At 37.1% G+C, this 20,782-nt stretch overlaps 1 protein-coding gene across 7 annotated transcripts in view; it reads right to left on the bottom strand.

Moving 5' to 3' along the window:
- The window catches only part of NR1H4 (nuclear receptor subfamily 1 group H member 4), a 44,819-nt gene that overhangs the window by 9,957 nt on the left and 14,080 nt on the right, over positions 1–20,782 (bottom strand). For 5 of the 7 annotated variants that reach the window (XM_027680155.1, XM_027680153.1, XM_027680158.1 and 2 more), the window contains 6 exons: positions 12,976–13,338; positions 7,705–7,857; positions 3,971–4,104; positions 3,344–3,442; positions 2,135–2,234; positions 727–873 (listed from right to left, as the gene is read on the bottom strand). In XM_027680155.1, the coding sequence (XP_027535956.1) occupies positions 727–873; positions 2,135–2,234; positions 3,344–3,442; positions 3,971–4,104; positions 7,705–7,857; positions 12,976–13,338 (996 nt within the window). Of the gene's footprint in view, positions 1–726; positions 874–2,134; positions 2,235–3,343; positions 3,443–3,970; positions 4,105–7,704; positions 7,858–12,975; positions 13,339–17,165; positions 17,324–20,782 lie in introns of those variants that run through there. The other 2 variants (XM_027680159.1, XM_027680157.1) reach the window with 2 other exon arrangements.

Below are 20,782 nucleotides of genomic sequence, written 5' to 3'. Positions count from 1 at the left end.
TTTTCAATGACGGGTAGCTGAGGTTTAGATAAAGCTTGCTGGTCAATACAGAAAAATGGAAAACATTCAGTATTGCATCAGTGGAGCACAAAGAATCCATAATAAGACAAAACGCTACTTTGCCTGCTTTAAGGAATAAGCAATATCTAGAACCATTTGGCTTTTCATGATTATTAAGGTTTATGTCTAAAACCAGTGGAATTTATCAGAGTCACTGAGCCTTTGATGGACTTTAAGAAGCAGAAAACACACTAAGAACATGCCATGTTTATAATTCTTCTATGCACCTTTTGCAGTGTCATTTAATTTTACCAAACCTACCCTAAGAATAGGTGGTTCCCTTCAGTCATCTCCAGTAACATCCTAAAATCACTTTTTCTTTCCTTCTTACAATGATTGCTTTTGAAAGCACACTTTATGTGAAAAATTTGTAATAGTAATATTTCTTCTTCACTGTTCTTTCATGTCTATGATTGGAGATATGCACTGCATTTATTTCATACAGCATTATTCATAATACTTGCAACGTATTTATAAAGAAATCTTTACCTTTTGAGCTTTAGACTCAAGGCTGAGTTAGGTTTGTTCTAGTTAACATAAAGAACAACATTCAGGTAAATCTGTTTCAGTGCTAATAAATAATTTTACTAGCTTTCCAAGGGCCAAATACTAACAGAGAAGTGTAATGGTGTGGTTTGTTTATTCCTCATTAAGCAACATACTCACCACTATTGCGAATTCTTTCTTCTAAAAGGACAGTATGTCCTGTAGGAAGTTTCCTACTGAAGATCTCAGCTGAACGGAGGAACATGGCTTCTACTGCTGAGCCCTTCAGCAAAGCAATCTGGTCTTCATGATCAAGAGTTTGGAAGCCTGTGGAGACATTGGAGATAAGTCAGGCAGCAACGGTGAAAGTTCTCGCTTCTTTCTGTCCTGAAATTCTTGCACGTGAGGTGCCACTCATCTGCATAACCTTGATGTTGGTGTCAGTAGGGTTGCCAAGTGCTGCGTAAACTCAAACCCAGATTCCAGAAAATGGCACATATTTGAACTTCACCAAATTGTATGAGGATTACATGTTTCAGTGTTCATGGTACTTTTAGAGGAACATGATAAGCAAAGTCTAGTGGTGTAGCATAACCAGCAGAATTTTGCCTAGCCTTATCCTGCTCCCTAATATCTTCTTTCATGTTTCCACCAGAGCTCTCTATATGGCTTTCCCACTACCATGCTGCTTTCAGACCTTTCCATGCTCTGATGGCAAAAATCAGCACTTGAAGCATCTAATTTTAAACATTTCACCTTGCCTTTGGACTAATATACTATTTCACATAGAAGCTTCCTGCTGTGTTTTAAATATCGATTTCTCTTTCAATTACAAATCTCCTCCCTTCTTCATTTCCTACAAGCCTGTATTCCAGTTAACATTAAAAAAATACAGTTACAACTGCAGTACCAGGCTTTAAAGCAAGCCTGTGAGACATGGAGGAAGGAGCAGGAAAATCTTGGTTTTGTACAGCTAGGTGTTAAAATGCGCCTTCCTTAATTAAAGGGAATCTCTACCATGTCCAGTGTTCAGTACTGAGGTAACATCAACTTGGAAGTTAAAAAATACTAGTGATAAACTCAGATTTTCAGTACTTGTCAATAACACACTGTGCAAGGACCATAAATATTGGGGCCACAAACTTTTTGTGTGTGACTCACAATTCAGTGGATGTTACGACCTAGAGGCATTGCTAGAAAGGCAGCAAAGAGCAGAAAGCAGAGTTTGGCAAGTGTTAGCAGTAATTAGATTGCAGCAATATATGAAAATAATTATAAATATATAATGTACATATTATATATATATAATAATTATGTGTCTCTCTAGAGACACAATCCCTTCTCTGAGCATTTTGTTTTTCAGTAGGTAAAGAGTGCTACATCTCATGCTACAAATGGCAGAGTTTGAATTATTCAGCATATTATTCTTCTGAGCACAAAGCACCTTTTCTTTAGACGGTGTCTGAACAATGTGGAGGAGGAGGAGGAATTTTCATATGCTGTTAAAAATATGCACAATTGCCAAATGGCAACTGAAAGACATTTTAACTTTGCAATAACAAAATTTACCCCAACATGTTGGATATACCTGGTAGTTTTTTAGTGAATTCCACAAGAACCTGCACATGACTGGTAGCCATTTCTGTTAAAATCAGAAAATTTCCTTCAGCACTGAATTCCTCGTTTAACTGTTAGAAATCAAAAAAAATCTGTTAATTTTCACTGACATTTCACATTTAAGAACATAAAATATAAGAACTATTAGACGGGACCAGGCAAGAGTTCCACCTAACACTGTAATTTGTCTCCAGTGGTTGTCAAAACCAAGTATTTTGGAAGGCCATGTAAGAAGTAAAAGAAGTAGACAGTGTGTCTTTTTCTCTGGAATATGTATTATTTTCAGTGTCATGTCTGGCAATGATTTAGGCACTTACTGATCTAGAATTTTTATGGCTATCATCATATTTAAACAAAGGCCTTGCTATGAATGAATTTGTCTATTTCTTTTGACAATTTTTTCTTTTTTGACCTCTTCAGTCTCCCACAGAAATAAGTTCCATAAGTTAGTTAAGGCTTATTCAACCCTTCCCCTGCAAGTGTCTTTGTTCTAGTTTTCGAAGCTGTTGGCTTAGGAAATTATTTTCTACAGTAGTTTTCGTCTTAAGTTTGTTTGGGTTGGTTTTGTTTGTTTTTGTTTGTTTGTTTGTTTTAAGACTGAACATTACAGTTTTATTAAAAAAATGTATCTCTTTAAAACTCTTTTTTCCTCTTCTCCCTGTTTCCCAGCCTTTTCCCATCCTACCATGAAAGCTGGGAGTTCTTAAAGGAAAATGGAATTTCTAGAGGGTATAGAGGAAAAAGAAAGAGGAGAGGATTAAACAAAAATCAAAACTTGGAAAATGTTGGAATTTGTGTTAAAAAAAATTAAATATTTTCAAGCTCCCAGGCTGGTGTCTTCATAGAAAGGAAGCTCGACAACAAGTCAAACTAAAATCACTGCCTATACTGACAAGGCAAAAAACAAAGCTCCAATCAACAAAGGTCAGATTTGAGCATAAATGTGTTATTCTAGAGTTTAAAGTTTTTCTTAACATTTAAGTTTGATAAAGATGTGGTCTAACTGTTGACTGAATGGGAGAGATTCTGCCCCACTTGCAGCATACTTAAACTGTAAGCTTTTACCCATAGTTCACTCTACTACTTACTACACCTATTTATGCTGACTACAAATATTTTTTGCCATGTAATCCTCAGCTTCATTATTCCCATTTCAAAATGAATTCACCAATATACTTACTAGTTTTTTTGACACCTCCTGTGGTATTTGTTGTTTACTGTATGAATCCATGATATAATCAAGAAGGTTCTGCTGTTCTGGGGTAAACTCTACTTTCTCCTATACTGGCAAAAAGAAAAAAAAAAAAGAGCCCATCATGAAATGCAGTCATAGAAATGATGTAATATCTCTTGCTTTAGGCAAAAGCCATACCTCTATTTTTCACACTTGAAGACCAAGCAGATAAGAGGTTTGCTTGTCACTGAGATTTTTATAGAAGTGTACAGAAGAGAGGTGTACAATGCTTTTAAACTGCATGGGTTTGTGTAGTTAATTATTAGAAATAAGGAAATGTTTAGCAAATAACTAGGTATGTTCAAGCTTTATTATCACACATCACCTATGTGATATATGCCTGACATGTATCACAGAAAAAATACTGTATGGATTTCTACAGCATATATAGAGTTTTGACTGAAAGTATCAGAATCACTTCTCTACTCAAGGTACTTCCTTGGCTTGATGGAGGATCGAGTTTTAACTAATAGAGACAGCTCCAGAGAGTTTGCAATACTCTATTTTCACTATACTAGACACATTTAACAAAAACCACCAGTACTGTACAAACTATTACAAGAATTCTCTTACCCTATATATTTTAGTTGTAGATGTTACTTGTTTCACATCATGGCTGTCATTATCTTCATTGACTGTCTGATCTGGGGGCTGCTTCACATTTTTCCGGAGCCTTTTTGACTTGCACTGTATCTCGGTTAACAGACCTAGAACACATAATCCAACACAAAGCAATTTGATTTATATATGCCTCAGGCACTGAATAGGTACATAAGCATACCTGTGAATGCCCTTTACACCAACAAACCCGCTTACCTGTGCAGATCATTTCCTGAATGTGTCATTATCTTTAGTCTAATGAGTCATGCTGTGTACACACTAATGAGTAGTCTAGCCCAGATGGAGCTCATCTGCAGAGCAAAATAGTTGTTTATGGTGACCCAGCATCCACACAGTGAGCATGTCAGGGGTCTTGCTTTGCACCAGCTTTAATCTATTCTTACAGACAGAACACCCGTTAGTGAAGGAAGTGTGCTGGATTATGCCTTTGGTTTAGTTTTATCCAAAAAAAATCTCTTCCTGTGCTCCAGGACCAGAACCAAAGTGCAATAAAATAGGAGCAATTGGAAGACCGTCATCAAAAGTGTGCTCCTCATCTGCTCCTCATCTGATCCAAAACGGTAATCCAGGTGCATCTGTTTTTACACAAAGGGCACTGGATATTTTCAATAATATTTAAGCAATATTATATCTGTTGTGCAGAATCTTCAGACAGAAAGCCCACTAAGAAGAGTGGATCCAGGGCTTTAGCCACTATTGTGTCACTATACAGATAAACCAACAGCTAAATATGAAGACTAAGAAATAATTCAGTCTGGCAAATGTACCTTTAAAATGTATTTATTTAAAACTTCACCAGCTGGTCTTGCTATTTTGCTTTTCATTGTATTAGAGGACTGTATAAAACCCTGGCTTTATTACAGAGTTTCTCTTGCCGTAATGAAAAGATTTTTGCACTTGTGGTTTGGAGGGGTTTTTTGTTTGTTTGTTTGTTTTTTCTAGACTTCATTTCAGTACCTTGAACCAGGGAGCATCCTTGAGTGGATGTCATAAAAATTATCAATTTGCTTGTGCTAACAAAAGGGACAATAGGTACCCTACACAATCTGTGGAAAACAGTCAGAAAGCACAAATGAACAAGTAAACAGCGAAGTATTCATCTAAAAATAAACCCATCAGCATGGGACGGACTTTCTTTCTTTCTTTCTTTCCTTCTTTGCTTCTTTCAAGTATTCTTCCCATTCTTCATCTTTGAAAATGCAGAGCAGGAAAATAAGCTCATTCAGTGAGTATATGATGTGGAGGAAGATACCATGTAAAGAGTGAATTTCGTTGTGAATGTTTTTAATTTCCTGTTTAAGCCCTATATAAAATAAGCTACCTGAACTGCTGAGAGAAGAGGAAATTTACATGATTAAAATAAGACCTGCAAATAATACCTTGAAAGGAAGGAATAGGAACGATGGAGATAATAATTGGTATTGAGCCATGTAATTTGTGGTGCCACACAGCACCATAGATTTCTTTTTCTAAATTATTCAGTGCATCCTTTGGTAGTATTAATGGGCTTGTGCTTTTTTCCACCAGCTTAGGGTCTGGTCTACTGCCTTCTTAGGGAAAATTAGCTCTACATTTACCTTAAGCATTAAGACAAATTTTTCTCATGCTTCCTGCTACTGAGTATTACCTTGGCATCTTATTCTGGCTCCATTTAAGTCAGTTGAAAAACTCATGTGTGAGACAGGACTTTACTTTTTACCTCAGAGGTATCTAGGTTTCAATGGGTATTAAATTCCAGGAAGAGTTGCAGAACCAGAGTCTTCACTAGTTAGACATTTCACCCAAATATTTGCAGTTTAGACCAAAATAACAGCAAACTACTGAAATTGATGGGTAGTAATTTTAGTCTGTCTGTACTTTGTGTACAGAGGGCAGGAGTAGGATTGTTGAGTAGCCGTGCCATAAATATTTATAATACTCTACCTCCTTGTTCAGAGGGAAAAAAGAACCCACAGAACCTGCAATTACAATCCTACAAAATGCGCAACTGAAACAAAGTTCAAGGTAACCTTTTATTTCCTAGTCATATTTTTTCACATAAATGCTCTGTACTACTAGAAGTTACATGTTGTACTGTCCTGTATTGCCTTGAACTAAAAGCAATTATACAGCACACTCCTGCTTAAAAGCCATTAAATACTGCCTTGCCAAACATCCTCATTGCAGTGCATTAGAGCACGCTTATGGTTAAGTCATGAGCAACACGAGATACCCCACGTTTCCATTGCAGAAAGAGAGTCAGATGGCAGTGGCACTCACTGGCTTTTATTTCACATATGCCAGTTTGTGAAAATGATAGACCAATATAAAAGTTTCATGTGGTCCCCATCAGTATTATTTACGCTGACCTGGTTTTTTCAGCAATGGGTTGTTTCTTTTGTCGCGCTGAGTGAGTCAAGCTATTTCGAACCCTCAACATTTTGGAACAATGGATTAGGTCTACAGGGGACTTATTTTCCTCTGACACTGCAGGACACATCGAGTTCTGTCATCACGGTGTTGTGTGCTCACATATTTATTTATTGCTCGAGAATATGTCATATCTCAGGATCTTTGCAGCCTGTTCAATTTGCAGAATGAAAGATTAATTACATTATGCTGGCAACGCCTTCCAAATATTGATGAAGCTTATTGTTTCTCACACAACCAACAGTTAATATAACATCTTCTGATCAGATTAGAGGATAGAAATATATTAAAAATTCCAAGTAGATTAATTTCCTGTATGAACCTAAATTGGTTTCACACATATGTGTATGCTAAAGTGATTGGACCCATCAAGAAAAATAAATTGTAGTCCTATTCATGGAAGGCAGAATAGCAGATGTATACAGATTGTTTTCAGGAGCAAGCTTGGAAAAATAGTGCAGTAACTCAAAAAGGAGCTTTAAACGTGTTCAAAGTTGCACTCAAATATCCCTGTCATTCTCTGTTATCCAGTTTGAAGCTCGATGAAGTTTATAAACTGTTTGTCTGAATAGAGTATTTACTTTAATATGAAACATTATTAAAATCCATCAGGTTCATTTCTGGAGAGAGTTCTACCTATGTGCCTATATACAAGGCAGGAAAATCTATAGTGCCATAAGAAAAGCTAATGAGACTATAAAAAAGGGCTAGCCCTTAGCAGCCTTTTCCTGATTGCTGGGTGAGGTCTGGGAACATACACTTGGCAAGCCCACAGAAACTTCCTACTAGCAACATTCCTGCTCTTTTTTTGAAAATGGCATTGTTTGTATGCCAAAATTTGGACTTGGCTAGCAAGAATTTGACAGGGAGAGCCCCAGAAAGAGCAGGAAATAAAAGCACCAGGACTTTCCTGCTCTGATTTCCCCAACACTGCAAACTCCTCACTCCTGGGAAGTCTCCCTAGAGTGAGGAGACTTGTTTACCCTGACTGCTTTTCCTTCCCACTCAAGCAGACGTGTAGCTGTCATCTCGTGCAGGATAGCCCTTCCTTCACCATTTGCTCAGCTCCTACACCCTTGCATCCCTGACTGCTAACAAAATCCCATTGCTTTTAAGTGCATTTGTCTTTTTCAACAGGATTTGATACAGAGGCATGGCATCATCTTTAATACATCTTCCAGCTGCCAAATGACATATTTTATACCCTAATTATTAAAACCAGAGTAATTAAGCAAATACAGTATTTGATGCACACTCCAACTATATAATGCAAATACCTGTATACATACATTCAGCCAACATGCCCATTTGCTTGCATTTCCTTAGACGGCACTCCTGGCATTTTCTTCTCATGTACATGTCCATCTCACAGTTGCCTCCATTTTTACACTTGTATACTGCATTTTTTGTGATACTTCTTCTGAAGAATCCTGCACAACACAGCAGTGACATAGATGAAACAAAATGCTCAAAGAAGCAAAGTCATCAAGTTGAAGAGCACCTCCATCTGCACTGGATTTTCTGAATGACATATGTTCTGCCACAAGTTTCTTTCAGTGTCTGAATGACTGCCCTCTTGATATTTGTGTTGACAACAATATCAAAGTCATATAATTTAATAAATTAACACAATAAATCATGGGGCCAAACATTAGACATTAACCCCAACTAAGGTCCTAGAATTGTGGATGTTGTGAAAATCCAGACCCAAATCTGAAACCCGCCAGTAGCAGGCTGAGCAGCAGGACCAGAGTCGGAGGGTGATACCATACAAATAGCTGGTGAAAAAAAATATGAGTCTGTTAAGTCTCTTAAGGTACAGGATATGCAGAAAGAGTTGAGTACCTAATCACCCTTCCCACAGTTCCTGGGAGCAATAGGAGCTCCACATACTGGTCTGCTCACCCACCTTCAAGTTTAATAAGGAATATGCGTTGTATCGCCTATTGTACATGTGGCCTCCTCCCCTGTTTACAAGATGTTCCAGCCTTATTCACTAAATATTGTCCACTTGATGAGTTAAGCTGTCACCTAATTCCACCTGCACAGGCAGTCTTTGCTGTCAATGTTTCCTGAATTTTTAGCGTGACTCACGGTACCATCACAATTTTTTTATGTTGTCCTTCATTTAGCAGAGACTACTCAGCATCAGATACAGAGAGAATCAGTTTTTCTTTCCATATGAGGGCAGGTTTTTTAAATAAACTCATGGGAGCTTCTACTGGCACATCACTGATTTATAGTGCGCTTCAAACTAGAGCCCTGTGTAAATTTACGTTAACCAGAGCTATTCAAAATCTTTTGCTTTCTTATCACCACTGGCTGGCACAATAAACTCATCATTTTCCAGGCTGGCACTTTGATGCACTAAAAAAAGGCATTTGATAAGACCCAAACTCCCATATTCAAATCATAGAGAAAATTCAGATGTGAATCTGAAGGATTTGTCTGTGTATTTGCAGAATGCATACAGCTAAGTTACCATCCCACTGAATCTAAGCAAGATAACAGATGACATGATGATTTTTGCCATTGTCAGATGACAATTTCCCAAATTTGATCCATGTTCTTATAATTGCATAATCTCTTCCAAGCACCAATGTGTAGCAACCAGTAAAACAATTCCACTACCTGGTCAAAAAAAATCTGGCATTTCTCTGAAGCTGCAATAATTCTTGCTTGAAATCTTTTCCATGCTGTCCATTTTATTGGCTGCTTTTCAAGTAAATGCAGTTGACTGGCATCAGTCTCTTTTGAAATGCAAATTACTTAGAATCTCCAGCAGCCTCAGGCATTATTTTTATTCATCATTCACATGGTTTTAATACATTACCGTTTACTGGTCAGGAAGGGAGAAAAAGGCCTGGATTTAAACCGTAGGTTCTTACTGTCAGTTAAAGGCAACTGCATCTGCTTTATATCATTTATGAATTCTGTTAACTTTAAATCCTGTAATTTATGACAAATTAATTAGTAGTAAATGCTGAAAAGCTCTGCACAAATATGACATTATAAGACTGATGGATGACTTTATCACTCAACCTATCCACAAGGTGTGCATTTGCTTCTTCATGGGGGAACAAAGAAAAAGACCTTTAGTAAATGAATTTTTTAAGATATGCAAGAATGTGAAAGAAGAATGCGAAATTATGGATACAAAAGCTAGGAAGCAAAAAGATTCAAGCAGTCAAATATTTTCTCTTGAAAACAAAGGTTTTGAAAAAGTGAAATGATGTGAAATGAAAAGTGAAATAATTTCTTTGGCAAAAAGTAGTCTTAACTCCGCTCTTGCTTCAGTTTTATGGTGAAGTGACTTTTAAATCATCTTGTTGAACAGATTTCTTCATAATTAATTTTGAAATTAAATTTTGGTATGAATGAAAATTATATACATATTATTCACTATTAATTCAAAATGAACTTAATCTGCTTGAAATACTTTACGTGTCACTATCTATAACACGTGGAGTTTTACTACAATTTAAAAGTAAGTCAGAAATGGCAAATGTTAAACTAACAAAGGGTGAGTAACCCCAAAAGCTGAAGGTTTTTCTGGCACAGTCTAACTTTTATCTGATCTTGGTAAATTACAAAAAGCTTATGTTGGCTGGAAATGCTGAATTCACTTTGTTCTCTTAGATAGTCATGAACATGATTAATTATGGTAGAGCTGCTCTAGTGTTACTGATGCCGATTTTTTCTTATGGAAATAATGAAAGTTGAAAGAGGACAACTGTAAAAATAAATGAAAGCTTTAGAAATATCTCTGTTTGCCATCCTGATTGGTTTTAAATTTAAAAGTTTTTGAAGTTCACAATTGCTAACAAAGTACCTGCTCTGCTCTGACAGACTATCAAGACTTCTTTCGACATTCCTTCCCTCTGCCCACAATGGTGGGTGTTAGCGAGGAGAAGATTAAAGCGGGGACCCGTCTTTGCAAGAAAAATTCTCGGTCTGTTGTGAGAGACATCAAGCAGCACAGGAGTGGTTTGAATACTGCAAAAACTCATAATGCAAACCTGCAATGAGGGAATGCACAACTAGCTCCTCACAGAGTTATAGCATAGTTTGGGTTGGAAGGGACCTTAAAGATGGGGACCTTTTCTTTCAGCAGAATTGATTCTGTGGCTCTATTAAACAAGCACAACATTATGTCAAATTTGTTCTGTAACATCTGGAAATGGCCCTTAAAATCCAATATCGCTATGCAGGCTGAGGCTATACCAGAATGTCTTTGATACCTGTCCGCATAAGTTGTCTCAGAGACGGCCTTTACAGTAGCAGGTTTAAATATAGTGCATTGTTCCTTCTACTGCAGATGTTATATAAAATATTAATTAAATAGTTCATACATGTTTGTCAATGGATGGTAATGTATTAAAAAATATATAGCAGTGTATGCTCCTGCCAATATCTTCAGATGAATATTCTCATGAGACACAACAAATAAGATCTTAATATTGTTCCTTCTGCCCAAGAAAGAAAACCAAAAAGAATGGAAGGTGTTGCTGAATGCATTACTCGGGAAAGAATTTTTTTTTTTTTATAACTTTACATATTCATCACAGAGGATTGAATCCCATAAAAATATGTGCAAAACCTCTCCTTTTGAATAAGAGCATCCACAGCATCAATGGAGCAGGGATGTGCAAGGTGAGCACTAATCCAGCAGAAAGGGATCAGCACGTTATTTTGGACACACACGGAGCATGAATTAACAGTCTTGTTGCCAAAAGGAAGGGCTAATCTCATACTTGGGAGTGAGACACAGACACGGGAGGTAGTTCTTCTACTGCACTGAGAAGAGCACAACTGAAGTACCAAGCCTAATTTTGGTCTCCATGCTCTGAAGGTAGTGTATATCCATGTGAAAAATTCCACAGATATACAGGAATGATCAGAGGTCTAGAAAACATAGTGTCTGCTTCATTTTGTCAAACAGAATTACTGTCCTCAGCATATCATTTTACTGAATCAGCTGGTACTTTAGTCACCTCTAAAGTTTATTGTAGAAATAGAATGCATTATCTTTAAATAACTCAGCTTTTACTGTGTTTGATCATGGGTACTATTCTTTGTAATTGATGTTGCAGTCATGAAACGGAACAAAAACATAAAATAGATTATCCCAATAAAGCAGTAAAATTATGGTTACATAGAGTGATTCAAACAATCAGTAGGGAGGTGGGTGCATATCTCCTTTCAGCATGGGTTTTAGTCTGGATAGTTGCCAGGTGATTTTTAATCTCTCTCCTAGAAACATTCTTTAGAAATTTCAAAGTCTGTAATTTTAAGTCTGACAAGTTGCTAAGACATTTAATAATGAAGTTAATAAACAGTAGGAATAGCTTACTATCAGAATAAGTGTATCACTACTTGGAATCTTCACATCAAAACTGAGTTTAATCTGATTTGTAATGACAGCATTCATATGAGTTAATTCATAGTTTTTGACTTGGAGACTATTCACACAGACAGCTGAAAGAAACAAATCTCTTATTTATTGGAATTTCTGAGATAAAATGTGTGACCCTTGGCTGTATTCATGTTTAGAGTGGTTGACTGTGTGTGGTCTGTTGTTTCCTCACAAATGATTTTGTGATAGATAAAGCAAAAGGCCAAAATTAGTTCAAAGTCTACTGTCTGTGACAGTGAATTCCACATTAAGATGTTTTAGTGCTTCAGTAGTTTCCATGCTTTAGCCTTTATCCATAGAACAGAAATTATAATGAAATATTTATTCACCGAACAGAATGAAAAACTGGGGCACTATTTTTCTGTACCTCAGCCCTGTCACAGAATAACCATCTTCAGGTTTAATAGTTGGAATAACCTTTTTTTCCCTCTCTGCTAAAATATGTGGCAATCATGTTTCCAATAATGGCAATGATTTTCTATATCCCATTTATCCTGATACCAACATGTGAATACTGTTCTTCTAAGAAGCAAGATATTTGTCCTACAAATACCACCTGCTTCCTGAAGAAGCTTTCTCCATGGAGACAGCGACCATCCCTAGGAGAAAGTCTAGAACTAGAAATCCTCTTATTTCACAAACCTGAAGACACCGATCATATCCTTTGGGAGGTGGGGGCTGCAGCAGGGGCTGACAGCTTTCACTTCCTTTCAATGCACACTACAGGAGGCACCTGGGCTGGTTTTACAGCTATTTATTAGGGCAGCCTGCCACTGAACTCCCAGAGGCCTCCATGGGTGTGGTTCCTTCCACAGGCAGAGAATGACGTAAGCAGCCTCTGTGGACAGTAGAGCCAGGCTGCTAGGCTCCACAGAAGTTGTTTTTCAGTTTAGCAAGAGCTATTGGTGCTGAATAGCCATAGGCTGGCATACTGTGATGTATAATCACAAGACAGTGATGGAAGACACTGCCAATCTGTCCTGGGGAAAATACAGAATAGGGTACAAAATATCAAAATGTAGATCTCTAAAATGCTTAATGACTTGGATAAAATTAACAAGAAAGTAAAAAAATACTCATAAACCACTGTACTTATTAGCTGAATCACATTCTGTAATTGATTTCATCCTACCTTTGCATCCTTCACAAGTAAGGGCGTTGTAGTGGTACCCAGAGGCTTTGTCACCGCAGACCACACAGAGCTCTTCTCCTTTCACTCTTCCCGTAGAGTGACCCAGTCTAGGTTTTTTGGCTGCAGGGATATCCATTATCTCTGTCTCCCTTGTGAAAAAGGTCTCTGAGGGTAATCTCCTGAGTTCGTACATCCCAGGGGAATACCATTCCTCATGCTGTGGAGGGTAAAAGCCTAGGTTGGGGTAATAAGGCGACGATGAAATCTGAGGCTGAACTTGGGGAAATGGCACACTGTTGTACTGTGCATAAGGTGACACATCTGCCTCTTGTACCGGAGAACTCATTGGTTCTGAAAGGACACCTGGAAAATAATAATAAAAAACCAATCTCTATTACTACTGTGAGACTGTAGTTATTAGAGAAGTTTCCACTTCCAGACATCTACCTCAAAAAACCAGGCACAAACATAAAGACTGCATTATCTGAGCTCAGATTTGCTACACAAATACACTGCAAGATGTTTTAAAAATAACTTAGTCATCCTCAGCCACTCCTCTGTCATGGGTGAAAATGTCCAGCACTGGCACTTATACAAAAAAAATCTTGAAAGATATTGTGCAGATAATCATATAATTGTTCAATTTACAAGAAAGAGCAATCCACACCTCAGGAAAACTAGCAACCCATGTTAGGTCTTATAGCAGAATAGAAGAAATCCCAACAAATGCCAAAAATCCTATGGCATTGGTGAAAGCTAGATCAAGACTCGAACATCATATTAATCCTTCTTTAATTCAGAATGAATACATTATGACAGAAAAAAACAGCGCTAGGGAAAAATTACAGGGGTGAGACTCAATTAGAAGGCTAAGAACATGAAATAAACCTTCAAGAGGGTCTGAAAGATGGAAGTGAGGTTACCATGAAGGAATAGGGAAGATATTCCTGATATGATATAAGTGGTGAAATGCAACCTTCTCACCATCCGGCTTCCAGTGGCCAACCAGCCTCTACAGCCTGGGCCCCAGCCCCTACAAGCCTGTGCCATTCAGTGCAGTTGTGCAGTTCTCATAGGAAGCACCTCTAAGCCAGCATTAGTCACCTCTGAGCCAACAACAGACCTGGTAGTGGTATAAGGAGTGGCAACCTTTCCTGTAAGGATCAACACAATATCTGGAGACCACCTTAACTTTGCTCATTAAATTTCATGTGTAAAATTGCAAACAACTCAAGTCTGCTTTTTTTTTTTCTGTACTACAGGTACAACATCTAGCAGTCCCTGGATGGTGTAGTTAAAATCAAGCCCATGTCAAACATCTGAAAAGTGGAATTTGAAAGTTATTTGCAAACTACTTCATATTTTCTGTTGGAGAGAGCCACATCTTGCTGTTTCATGAAAACACTGTCTCCATTCCTTTAATAGTTCCAAGAAGAGAGTCTGAGAAAAATAGTGCATATTTCCAGGAAGATGACCAGTCCACTTTTATTTGAGTCAACAGCAGTATTTACAAGGAAATCTTAGATTAATATTCATTGGTGACCATCACTTAACACTGCTTCAGAAGAATTCCAAAAACATTTTTGCTGACATAAAATTGGTCCTGGGCAAATATCCTTCACTTCTGAGGAATCAGAAACAATGAAAAAATGATAACAGTTAGGAAGAGGGAACATCTGCAATGACAAAAATAACTAAAATCTATAGCAGGGGATCCTTCCCTCTCCTTTGTCTCACTTCAGTTAGTGCCAGAAACTAACTTTTTAATTTCATCTACTTTTTCACTTTCAAGGTCTCACACTCTTGGTCTGCAGCCGTCTGCCCCTTCTGTTTTCACATGCTGCAGAAGCCATGCAAGTGTTTTGGATTTGTGGGGTTACTGTCCTGCCCACAGCACATCTTTGCCAATAGCAAATGTTGAGATTCCAGTTCCAGAATAAGCAGCAAGATGTATGTCAGGAAAAATGTGACAAAAAACTGAATGAGAATAATGGTCCCACATATTACTAACAATTAGTTTAACTACAGTTGCATTTAGTTGCTCCAGAAGAGGCCAGGGCCCCAAGTACTATACTGACAGAAGCAGAGTAACAGAAGGCACTCCCCAAAACCAAGTTTATGCCATTTAAACAAACAATATAGACATACAGAGGGCATCTGGGACTCTATGAAAGAGCCTGGAAGTGAAGTTACACCTTCATCTATCAAATGCAAACTGTCACTGATACCTGCCAGCCACAGTGGTGACAAAAAAAAGAGCAAGGACAACAATGCTTTGATGTCTGGTATAGGTTTGAGGAGTGGGTGGTAGGTTTTTAATTACATTTACTTTTTGTTGAGACTGCTGCTTATTAAGACCAGTCAAGGTACTTCAGGTACAAAAACTGGTGTTAATTGTGGGGTACGCAATCATTCAGTCTCTGTTTGGAAAGGAATTTGTTCACCATGGAAACCTAAGCTGTTATTTGCTAGTTAGGAAATTGCTTAGTTGATTGCGTTCACTAAAGGGAAGTGGGACAATCCTAAAATGAAATGAAAGAAATTGTTGATTTTTAACTTTATGCCATCCACAGGAAACTCGACAAAAGCTGTATACCAGCATCCAGAACTGCTTAGGCCTCTGAAAGAGCAAGAAGATAAGTCAATATTCCTTCTACATCAAAAATCTTAGGGCTGGTTAAAAAACTCAGGACTGCTAAAGAACTGTAGCACATCCTAAGACAAGATTGGGTGTTTATTTAAACCACTGTAGAACTGTTTGGGTTACATATGTATTTAGAAAAATCTTCACCATCATTATTTCTACTCTGCTTCCAAAGGAAAAAAAAAATACGAGTCTTAATGCATGAAGTTAAATCTGGGCAAATAAAACCCAAAAAGCCTATATCACCTTCTTCCTCCTGTATCAGTCACATAGTTAAACAAGTTAGCGGAACTGAGTCCATGCCCAGAGCAATGGAAAAGAAAAGGAAGAATGAAACAGGGTTGAGAGAGACTGCGAGAACATGGTCTTGTTTTACGTAAAACAGACTTAACAGCTGAAACTCTGGGAAGTGGTCAGAGTCCGGTATGATTTTTGAAGAGAATGAGGTTGCAACTATGGAGGTTCCCCCACTTTAGCTAAAAGTTTTGAGGGGGTTTTTTTGGTTTGTCTTAAGTAGACTTGAACATGATATACCTGTAGACCTGTACATCAGAATCTAGACCAAATAGTTTCTTATCACAAAAGAAAAGTAATCTTATCTTGCCAAGGGGAATGTACATAAGCTTTTCTCCAGATACACATTCGTAGAAGTCTGTGATGGACTTGTCTCATGTGACTAAAGCATAAGCAGTCCAGTAAGATCATTGGAGTCGCAGTAGTTCAAGCAGTGAAACTGAAATCAGAAATGAGCACACTGACTACACCGACATTTTATGTTTGTGTGATCTTAGTTATTTTGAAATATTTATCTGTTTTTCTTTTTGGAAGCATACCTATTACATTTTTAAGGAAAGACTGCTTATGCACACACAAATGTGATGTTACAGCTGCAGATCTTTTAGATTATGTTTTGCAAATAGATGTTTTTCAATGAAAACATTTCACAGATATATGGAAAGCTTACTAAAAACCTTCCCATGGATATGATAATTGTCTTACGAATATTTTTCCACTGTCAAATGAAACTCACTGAAGAGTTTTGCTTTTGTTACTTACAAGTTTACACAGAATATTTTACATAAAACTTGAAAAAATATTTGACTTGTAGAAACTAAAGGTAATTTTCCTTGTAGGAACTAAAGAAAGTTTTCAGTTTGCAGAATTATACTGAGGTTATGTATAGACTAAAGGTGGTTTTATGTAGACTATTACAGAAATTACGAGATCGTTAATGTAAAAGTTATTGTTCCACTAATATAAAGCTAATAGAAGAGAATAAAATTCTAGGCAGGTTCAAAATATGAACATCTGGCTCTCCTTCGATATTCATGAAGGAACATAAAGAAATAACAATATTCAGGATTAAGTAATTCGGAAACCATGGCATAGGCATTAACAAAATAACAATTTAATTCCAAACAAATTATTTGCACATCTTTTAAAAATCTTTTGGCTTAAAAAAAACCTTCTAGCATTCTACAATTTCAAGGAAGAGTGCAAGAATAAATGGCAAAAACATCCAAGCAAGAACACGGCAATATCCTACCTCAGACTGGGTTCAATCTGACCATTTCTTGAAGTAAAATACTCTCCTCAAGGTGCCCAGTCTTCCTCTCCCTCTCTTTTTCTTTTTTCTTCCTCCTAAAGACTATCTATAAATAAAACTTTTTAATTCTGCTCTGTCTGTATCCTGTTGCCTTCTTTACTGTGAGAACTTTCTTTAAGATTAGAAAGGAGTAACACAGACCAGAGGTTATATAGTTTACTGATTAACTTCATTACAGAGAAACTTGTTTGTAAATGTCTGAAACAATATCCATTCCCAGTGTGGATTTACCTGGATAAAATTTGGTTATCATTCGATGGGATGCCTTCAAGTAGCCTAGCCTTGTAATTTTGTACCTATTGTGCTTTAGTTACAACAAAATTTTTATTGATAAATATTCGGTAAAGTCAGATTAACCACTTCCATAGCACAGGAAGCATGTTTTAGCTGACTGGATTAACAGATGTTAAGTACAGAAATTTTACATTCTCAAAAAAAGGCCTAAGTGCTTTGGCCATAATGGACATGTCTGTATGAGAAGATAGAATGGTTTGGGTTGGAAGGGACCTTAAAGATCATTTAGTTCCAAATCCCCTGCAGTGGGCAGGGACACTTTCCCCTTAAACAAGTTGCTCAAAGCCCCATGCAATCTGTCCTTCTCATTAATTTTTTTTTTTCTCAGATTGCCACTCTGTTTGGTTTTGCTCTTTTCATAATTATTATACATACAAGATTTTCTGTTTTAATTTGTGTTGGCTTGTTTCCTTTTGATTTGGGGGTCAGTTATGAGCCTAATTATCTTCTCTACAGGGATGAAGCCAGATGTTGCATCATCTGCCAGGTGGTGTTAAAGACAAGTAGTTATTTAACATATCTTATGATCTTGAAGCTGTTTAATTAGTTTGGACACTTGACCCTACTACCTTTAAAAGAAAAATAGAAAAAAGCATAACTAGAATAAATGCAGATTTGTCTAAAAGGAGTCAGCTGTTCAAGCTCCTCTTAGGCACTGTTCTATGCCTACAACAATTTTCAATGGCATTTGGTTGTTCTTTCATTGAGAAGTTTAGATGTATTGCTTTCTTTTCCCCTTTGTTACATGTAATCTTTTTTCTTGTTCTTCCTTCTCCATTCCAATACAGCTTTTAAAAGTGCTTATTCACCCAAAAAATTTCTTTCTCAGGAGGGACATACGTAATGAGGGTGGCATTTCTTGTCTTGTTAATGTCATGTTAAAAGAAAACATTTTCAGGCCGTCAAAAAATGGTCTTCATTCAAATAAAATGTATAATAGTACTGAATTATCTCTTCAGGTTCCTAGAAATAATTCTATTTCTGATATCTGAAGCTTCACACTTAATATCTTGCGTACTAATAACTTCTATATAAGGTGCTTTCACAGAAAATAGAATGGAGCTATTACTTTAGAGGTGTGCTACTTATAACAGAAATGACAGTTTAGTCAAATGTTGTATATTCAGGTGCCATACAAATATATAGGCTTATCCTCCACATTTAAGATTTGAAGGAGAGATTTTTGTTGTCTGAAAATTAATTCAGTCCCTTGTGATAAAGGGCAAGTGATGACCATTTGAAGAAATAAGGTAATGGAGGTGCAGGTATTTAAAACACATATTGTCCCTAATATGAAAAAGTTTCAAAGGCAATTGAAAGAGGTTATCAAATAGCTTTTTGCAACAGTCTTGCTGTCCCAGCTGAATTGCCGAGCCTTAGAGCAAGGCTTGTCACAGTGCTCTGCTAATGCACCTCACCATGTTCTGGATCACAGTTGTGTCCAGTAAATTTGGAGCAAAATGGAGAAGTTCAGATCAGTCTACGTCTGTTGTGGCTCTAAAGTGAACTACAAAGCTCCCAAAGATTTTAAGGGAGACCAGGATTTCAGTCCTAAAGTACAGAGGTTAAAAAATACAATTTGGTAGGTGTGTCACTTTCTCTTAGTTCAGGGTATGAAACTAGACCAGTCTTCACAGAGCTGGCCCTGTTCAGTCCAATGGGGCTTGTGAAATAAAAACAGAGTTTCACTGGGAAAGGGAAGAATCTCAGTGAGAAAGGTCCCATGGAGACACACATCTCTGGGTTTTCTTGTCATAGAGTCCCTTTCCCTCACTGGGAAAACCAAAGCTGCAAGAAAGATAAAGTTGATTTTGCATGTTGATACTATAGAGATTGTATCATTTTATGAATTTGGTTTTGGCCACTTCTTCAAAGATATATTTTCTGTAAAGAGGTCTGGGATGTTTCTAAGTCACCTGAGTAGGGATTTAGATAGAGAGAAGCATTTTTCCAGGAATACAGGGTGGAAGGGAACAACTTTTACTAGGTTAAAGATTCTTCCTCGTTTGCATTTCTGGACTTTTTTTCCAGGGACTTATAACTACAGAAGTGAAAAACTATAGTTAGAACACACTGACTCCAAAGACATACAGCGATACTTTACCTTAGACATACACTGTTAAAATGACAACATACAACTTCCAGCTACTGAAAGGTAGGAAACCCTTCTTTTTTTATTTTAAGCTCTTCTGAAACCTACTGCAACTAGGCTAGGTATGTAGAAGTGCCCTGGAATTCCATGGTGATGAGGCTTACAGCACAAGCAACTCACAATTGATGTTTCTTTTAAAAGACCTGAACCTGGGGCTAATGTTTGGAGATTCAATTAGATTTGTTTTTGAAGGTCTAAGGACACTCTCCCCATAGACTGAGAGAACCATGATGAAAAGAAAACACATTTCCAAGGGTCTTTGAAAAAAGGAAACTGGTTTGTATAAAGGCTAATGCTTGTAAGCCAACAATTTTCAACTTGTTGTGAGCTATGATGTGTGAGAAGCCCTGAGAATTTTGTATTCTAAGGGGCATTGAAAAGAAAAGCTTTGTTCCTGTTTCCTCGGGTTCACAAGTCACTTCCTGCCAAAACTGAATGTCAAAAAAAAAAAAGTAAGTAATTTACAAATATAAAATTGAGAGGGAAAACCAATTCCCACAAGTCTTTCAAAGAGAAGAACCATATTTTCATAATGAGTAACTTTCTCTGTGGACTCAGTTGCATATTATTTCTGACAGGCTTTTTTCAGCTATAAAAGCAAAAAAGACACCACATAAGAGTGACACCCCACTAAACAAAAATCAGCTTAAATGAAACACAGCAGGTGTGCTGTGTCTCCTTCCTAATGGGTCCCCTGATTCAACCCCTTAATACATTATTTGTTTCTCTTACAGAAATGTCAGCTTGAATTAAATCTCCATTTTGCTAAGGTCTGAAGATCTATAATGAGTGACACAATCCCTCTTATGAAGGCCTCACAACTTGTAAGATTTCCCTGTGAATGGAAAGTATTTTACACATTAACATTTTTCCTTGTATTTTCAAGCTACCTGATCATTACTCTTTAAAAATAATGAAATAATTACTGAAAGAGTAGATACTGGGGGTAAATCTTAATAAAAATCTGAAGTATTTCAGTTATTCGGGAGTTTTTAAATGATGACTAGATTTGAATATCATTCTCCTCCTTGTATATCATGGCCCTGAGACTAGAATTAACAGGTAGCGAGGAAGTGTTTTAGCTCTTTGCTTATACTTTTTTAACAACTCC

The sequence above is a fragment of the Neopelma chrysocephalum genome, unplaced genomic scaffold (assembly GCF_003984885.1).
Source record: "Neopelma chrysocephalum unplaced genomic scaffold, ASM398488v2 Primary Assembly neopelma1_59, whole genome shotgun sequence".
NCBI classification, from domain to species: Eukaryota; Metazoa; Chordata; class Aves; order Passeriformes; family Pipridae; genus Neopelma; species Neopelma chrysocephalum.
Note: the sequence above shows the minus strand (reverse complement) of the source record. Positions and strands in the feature narration are given on the sequence as shown.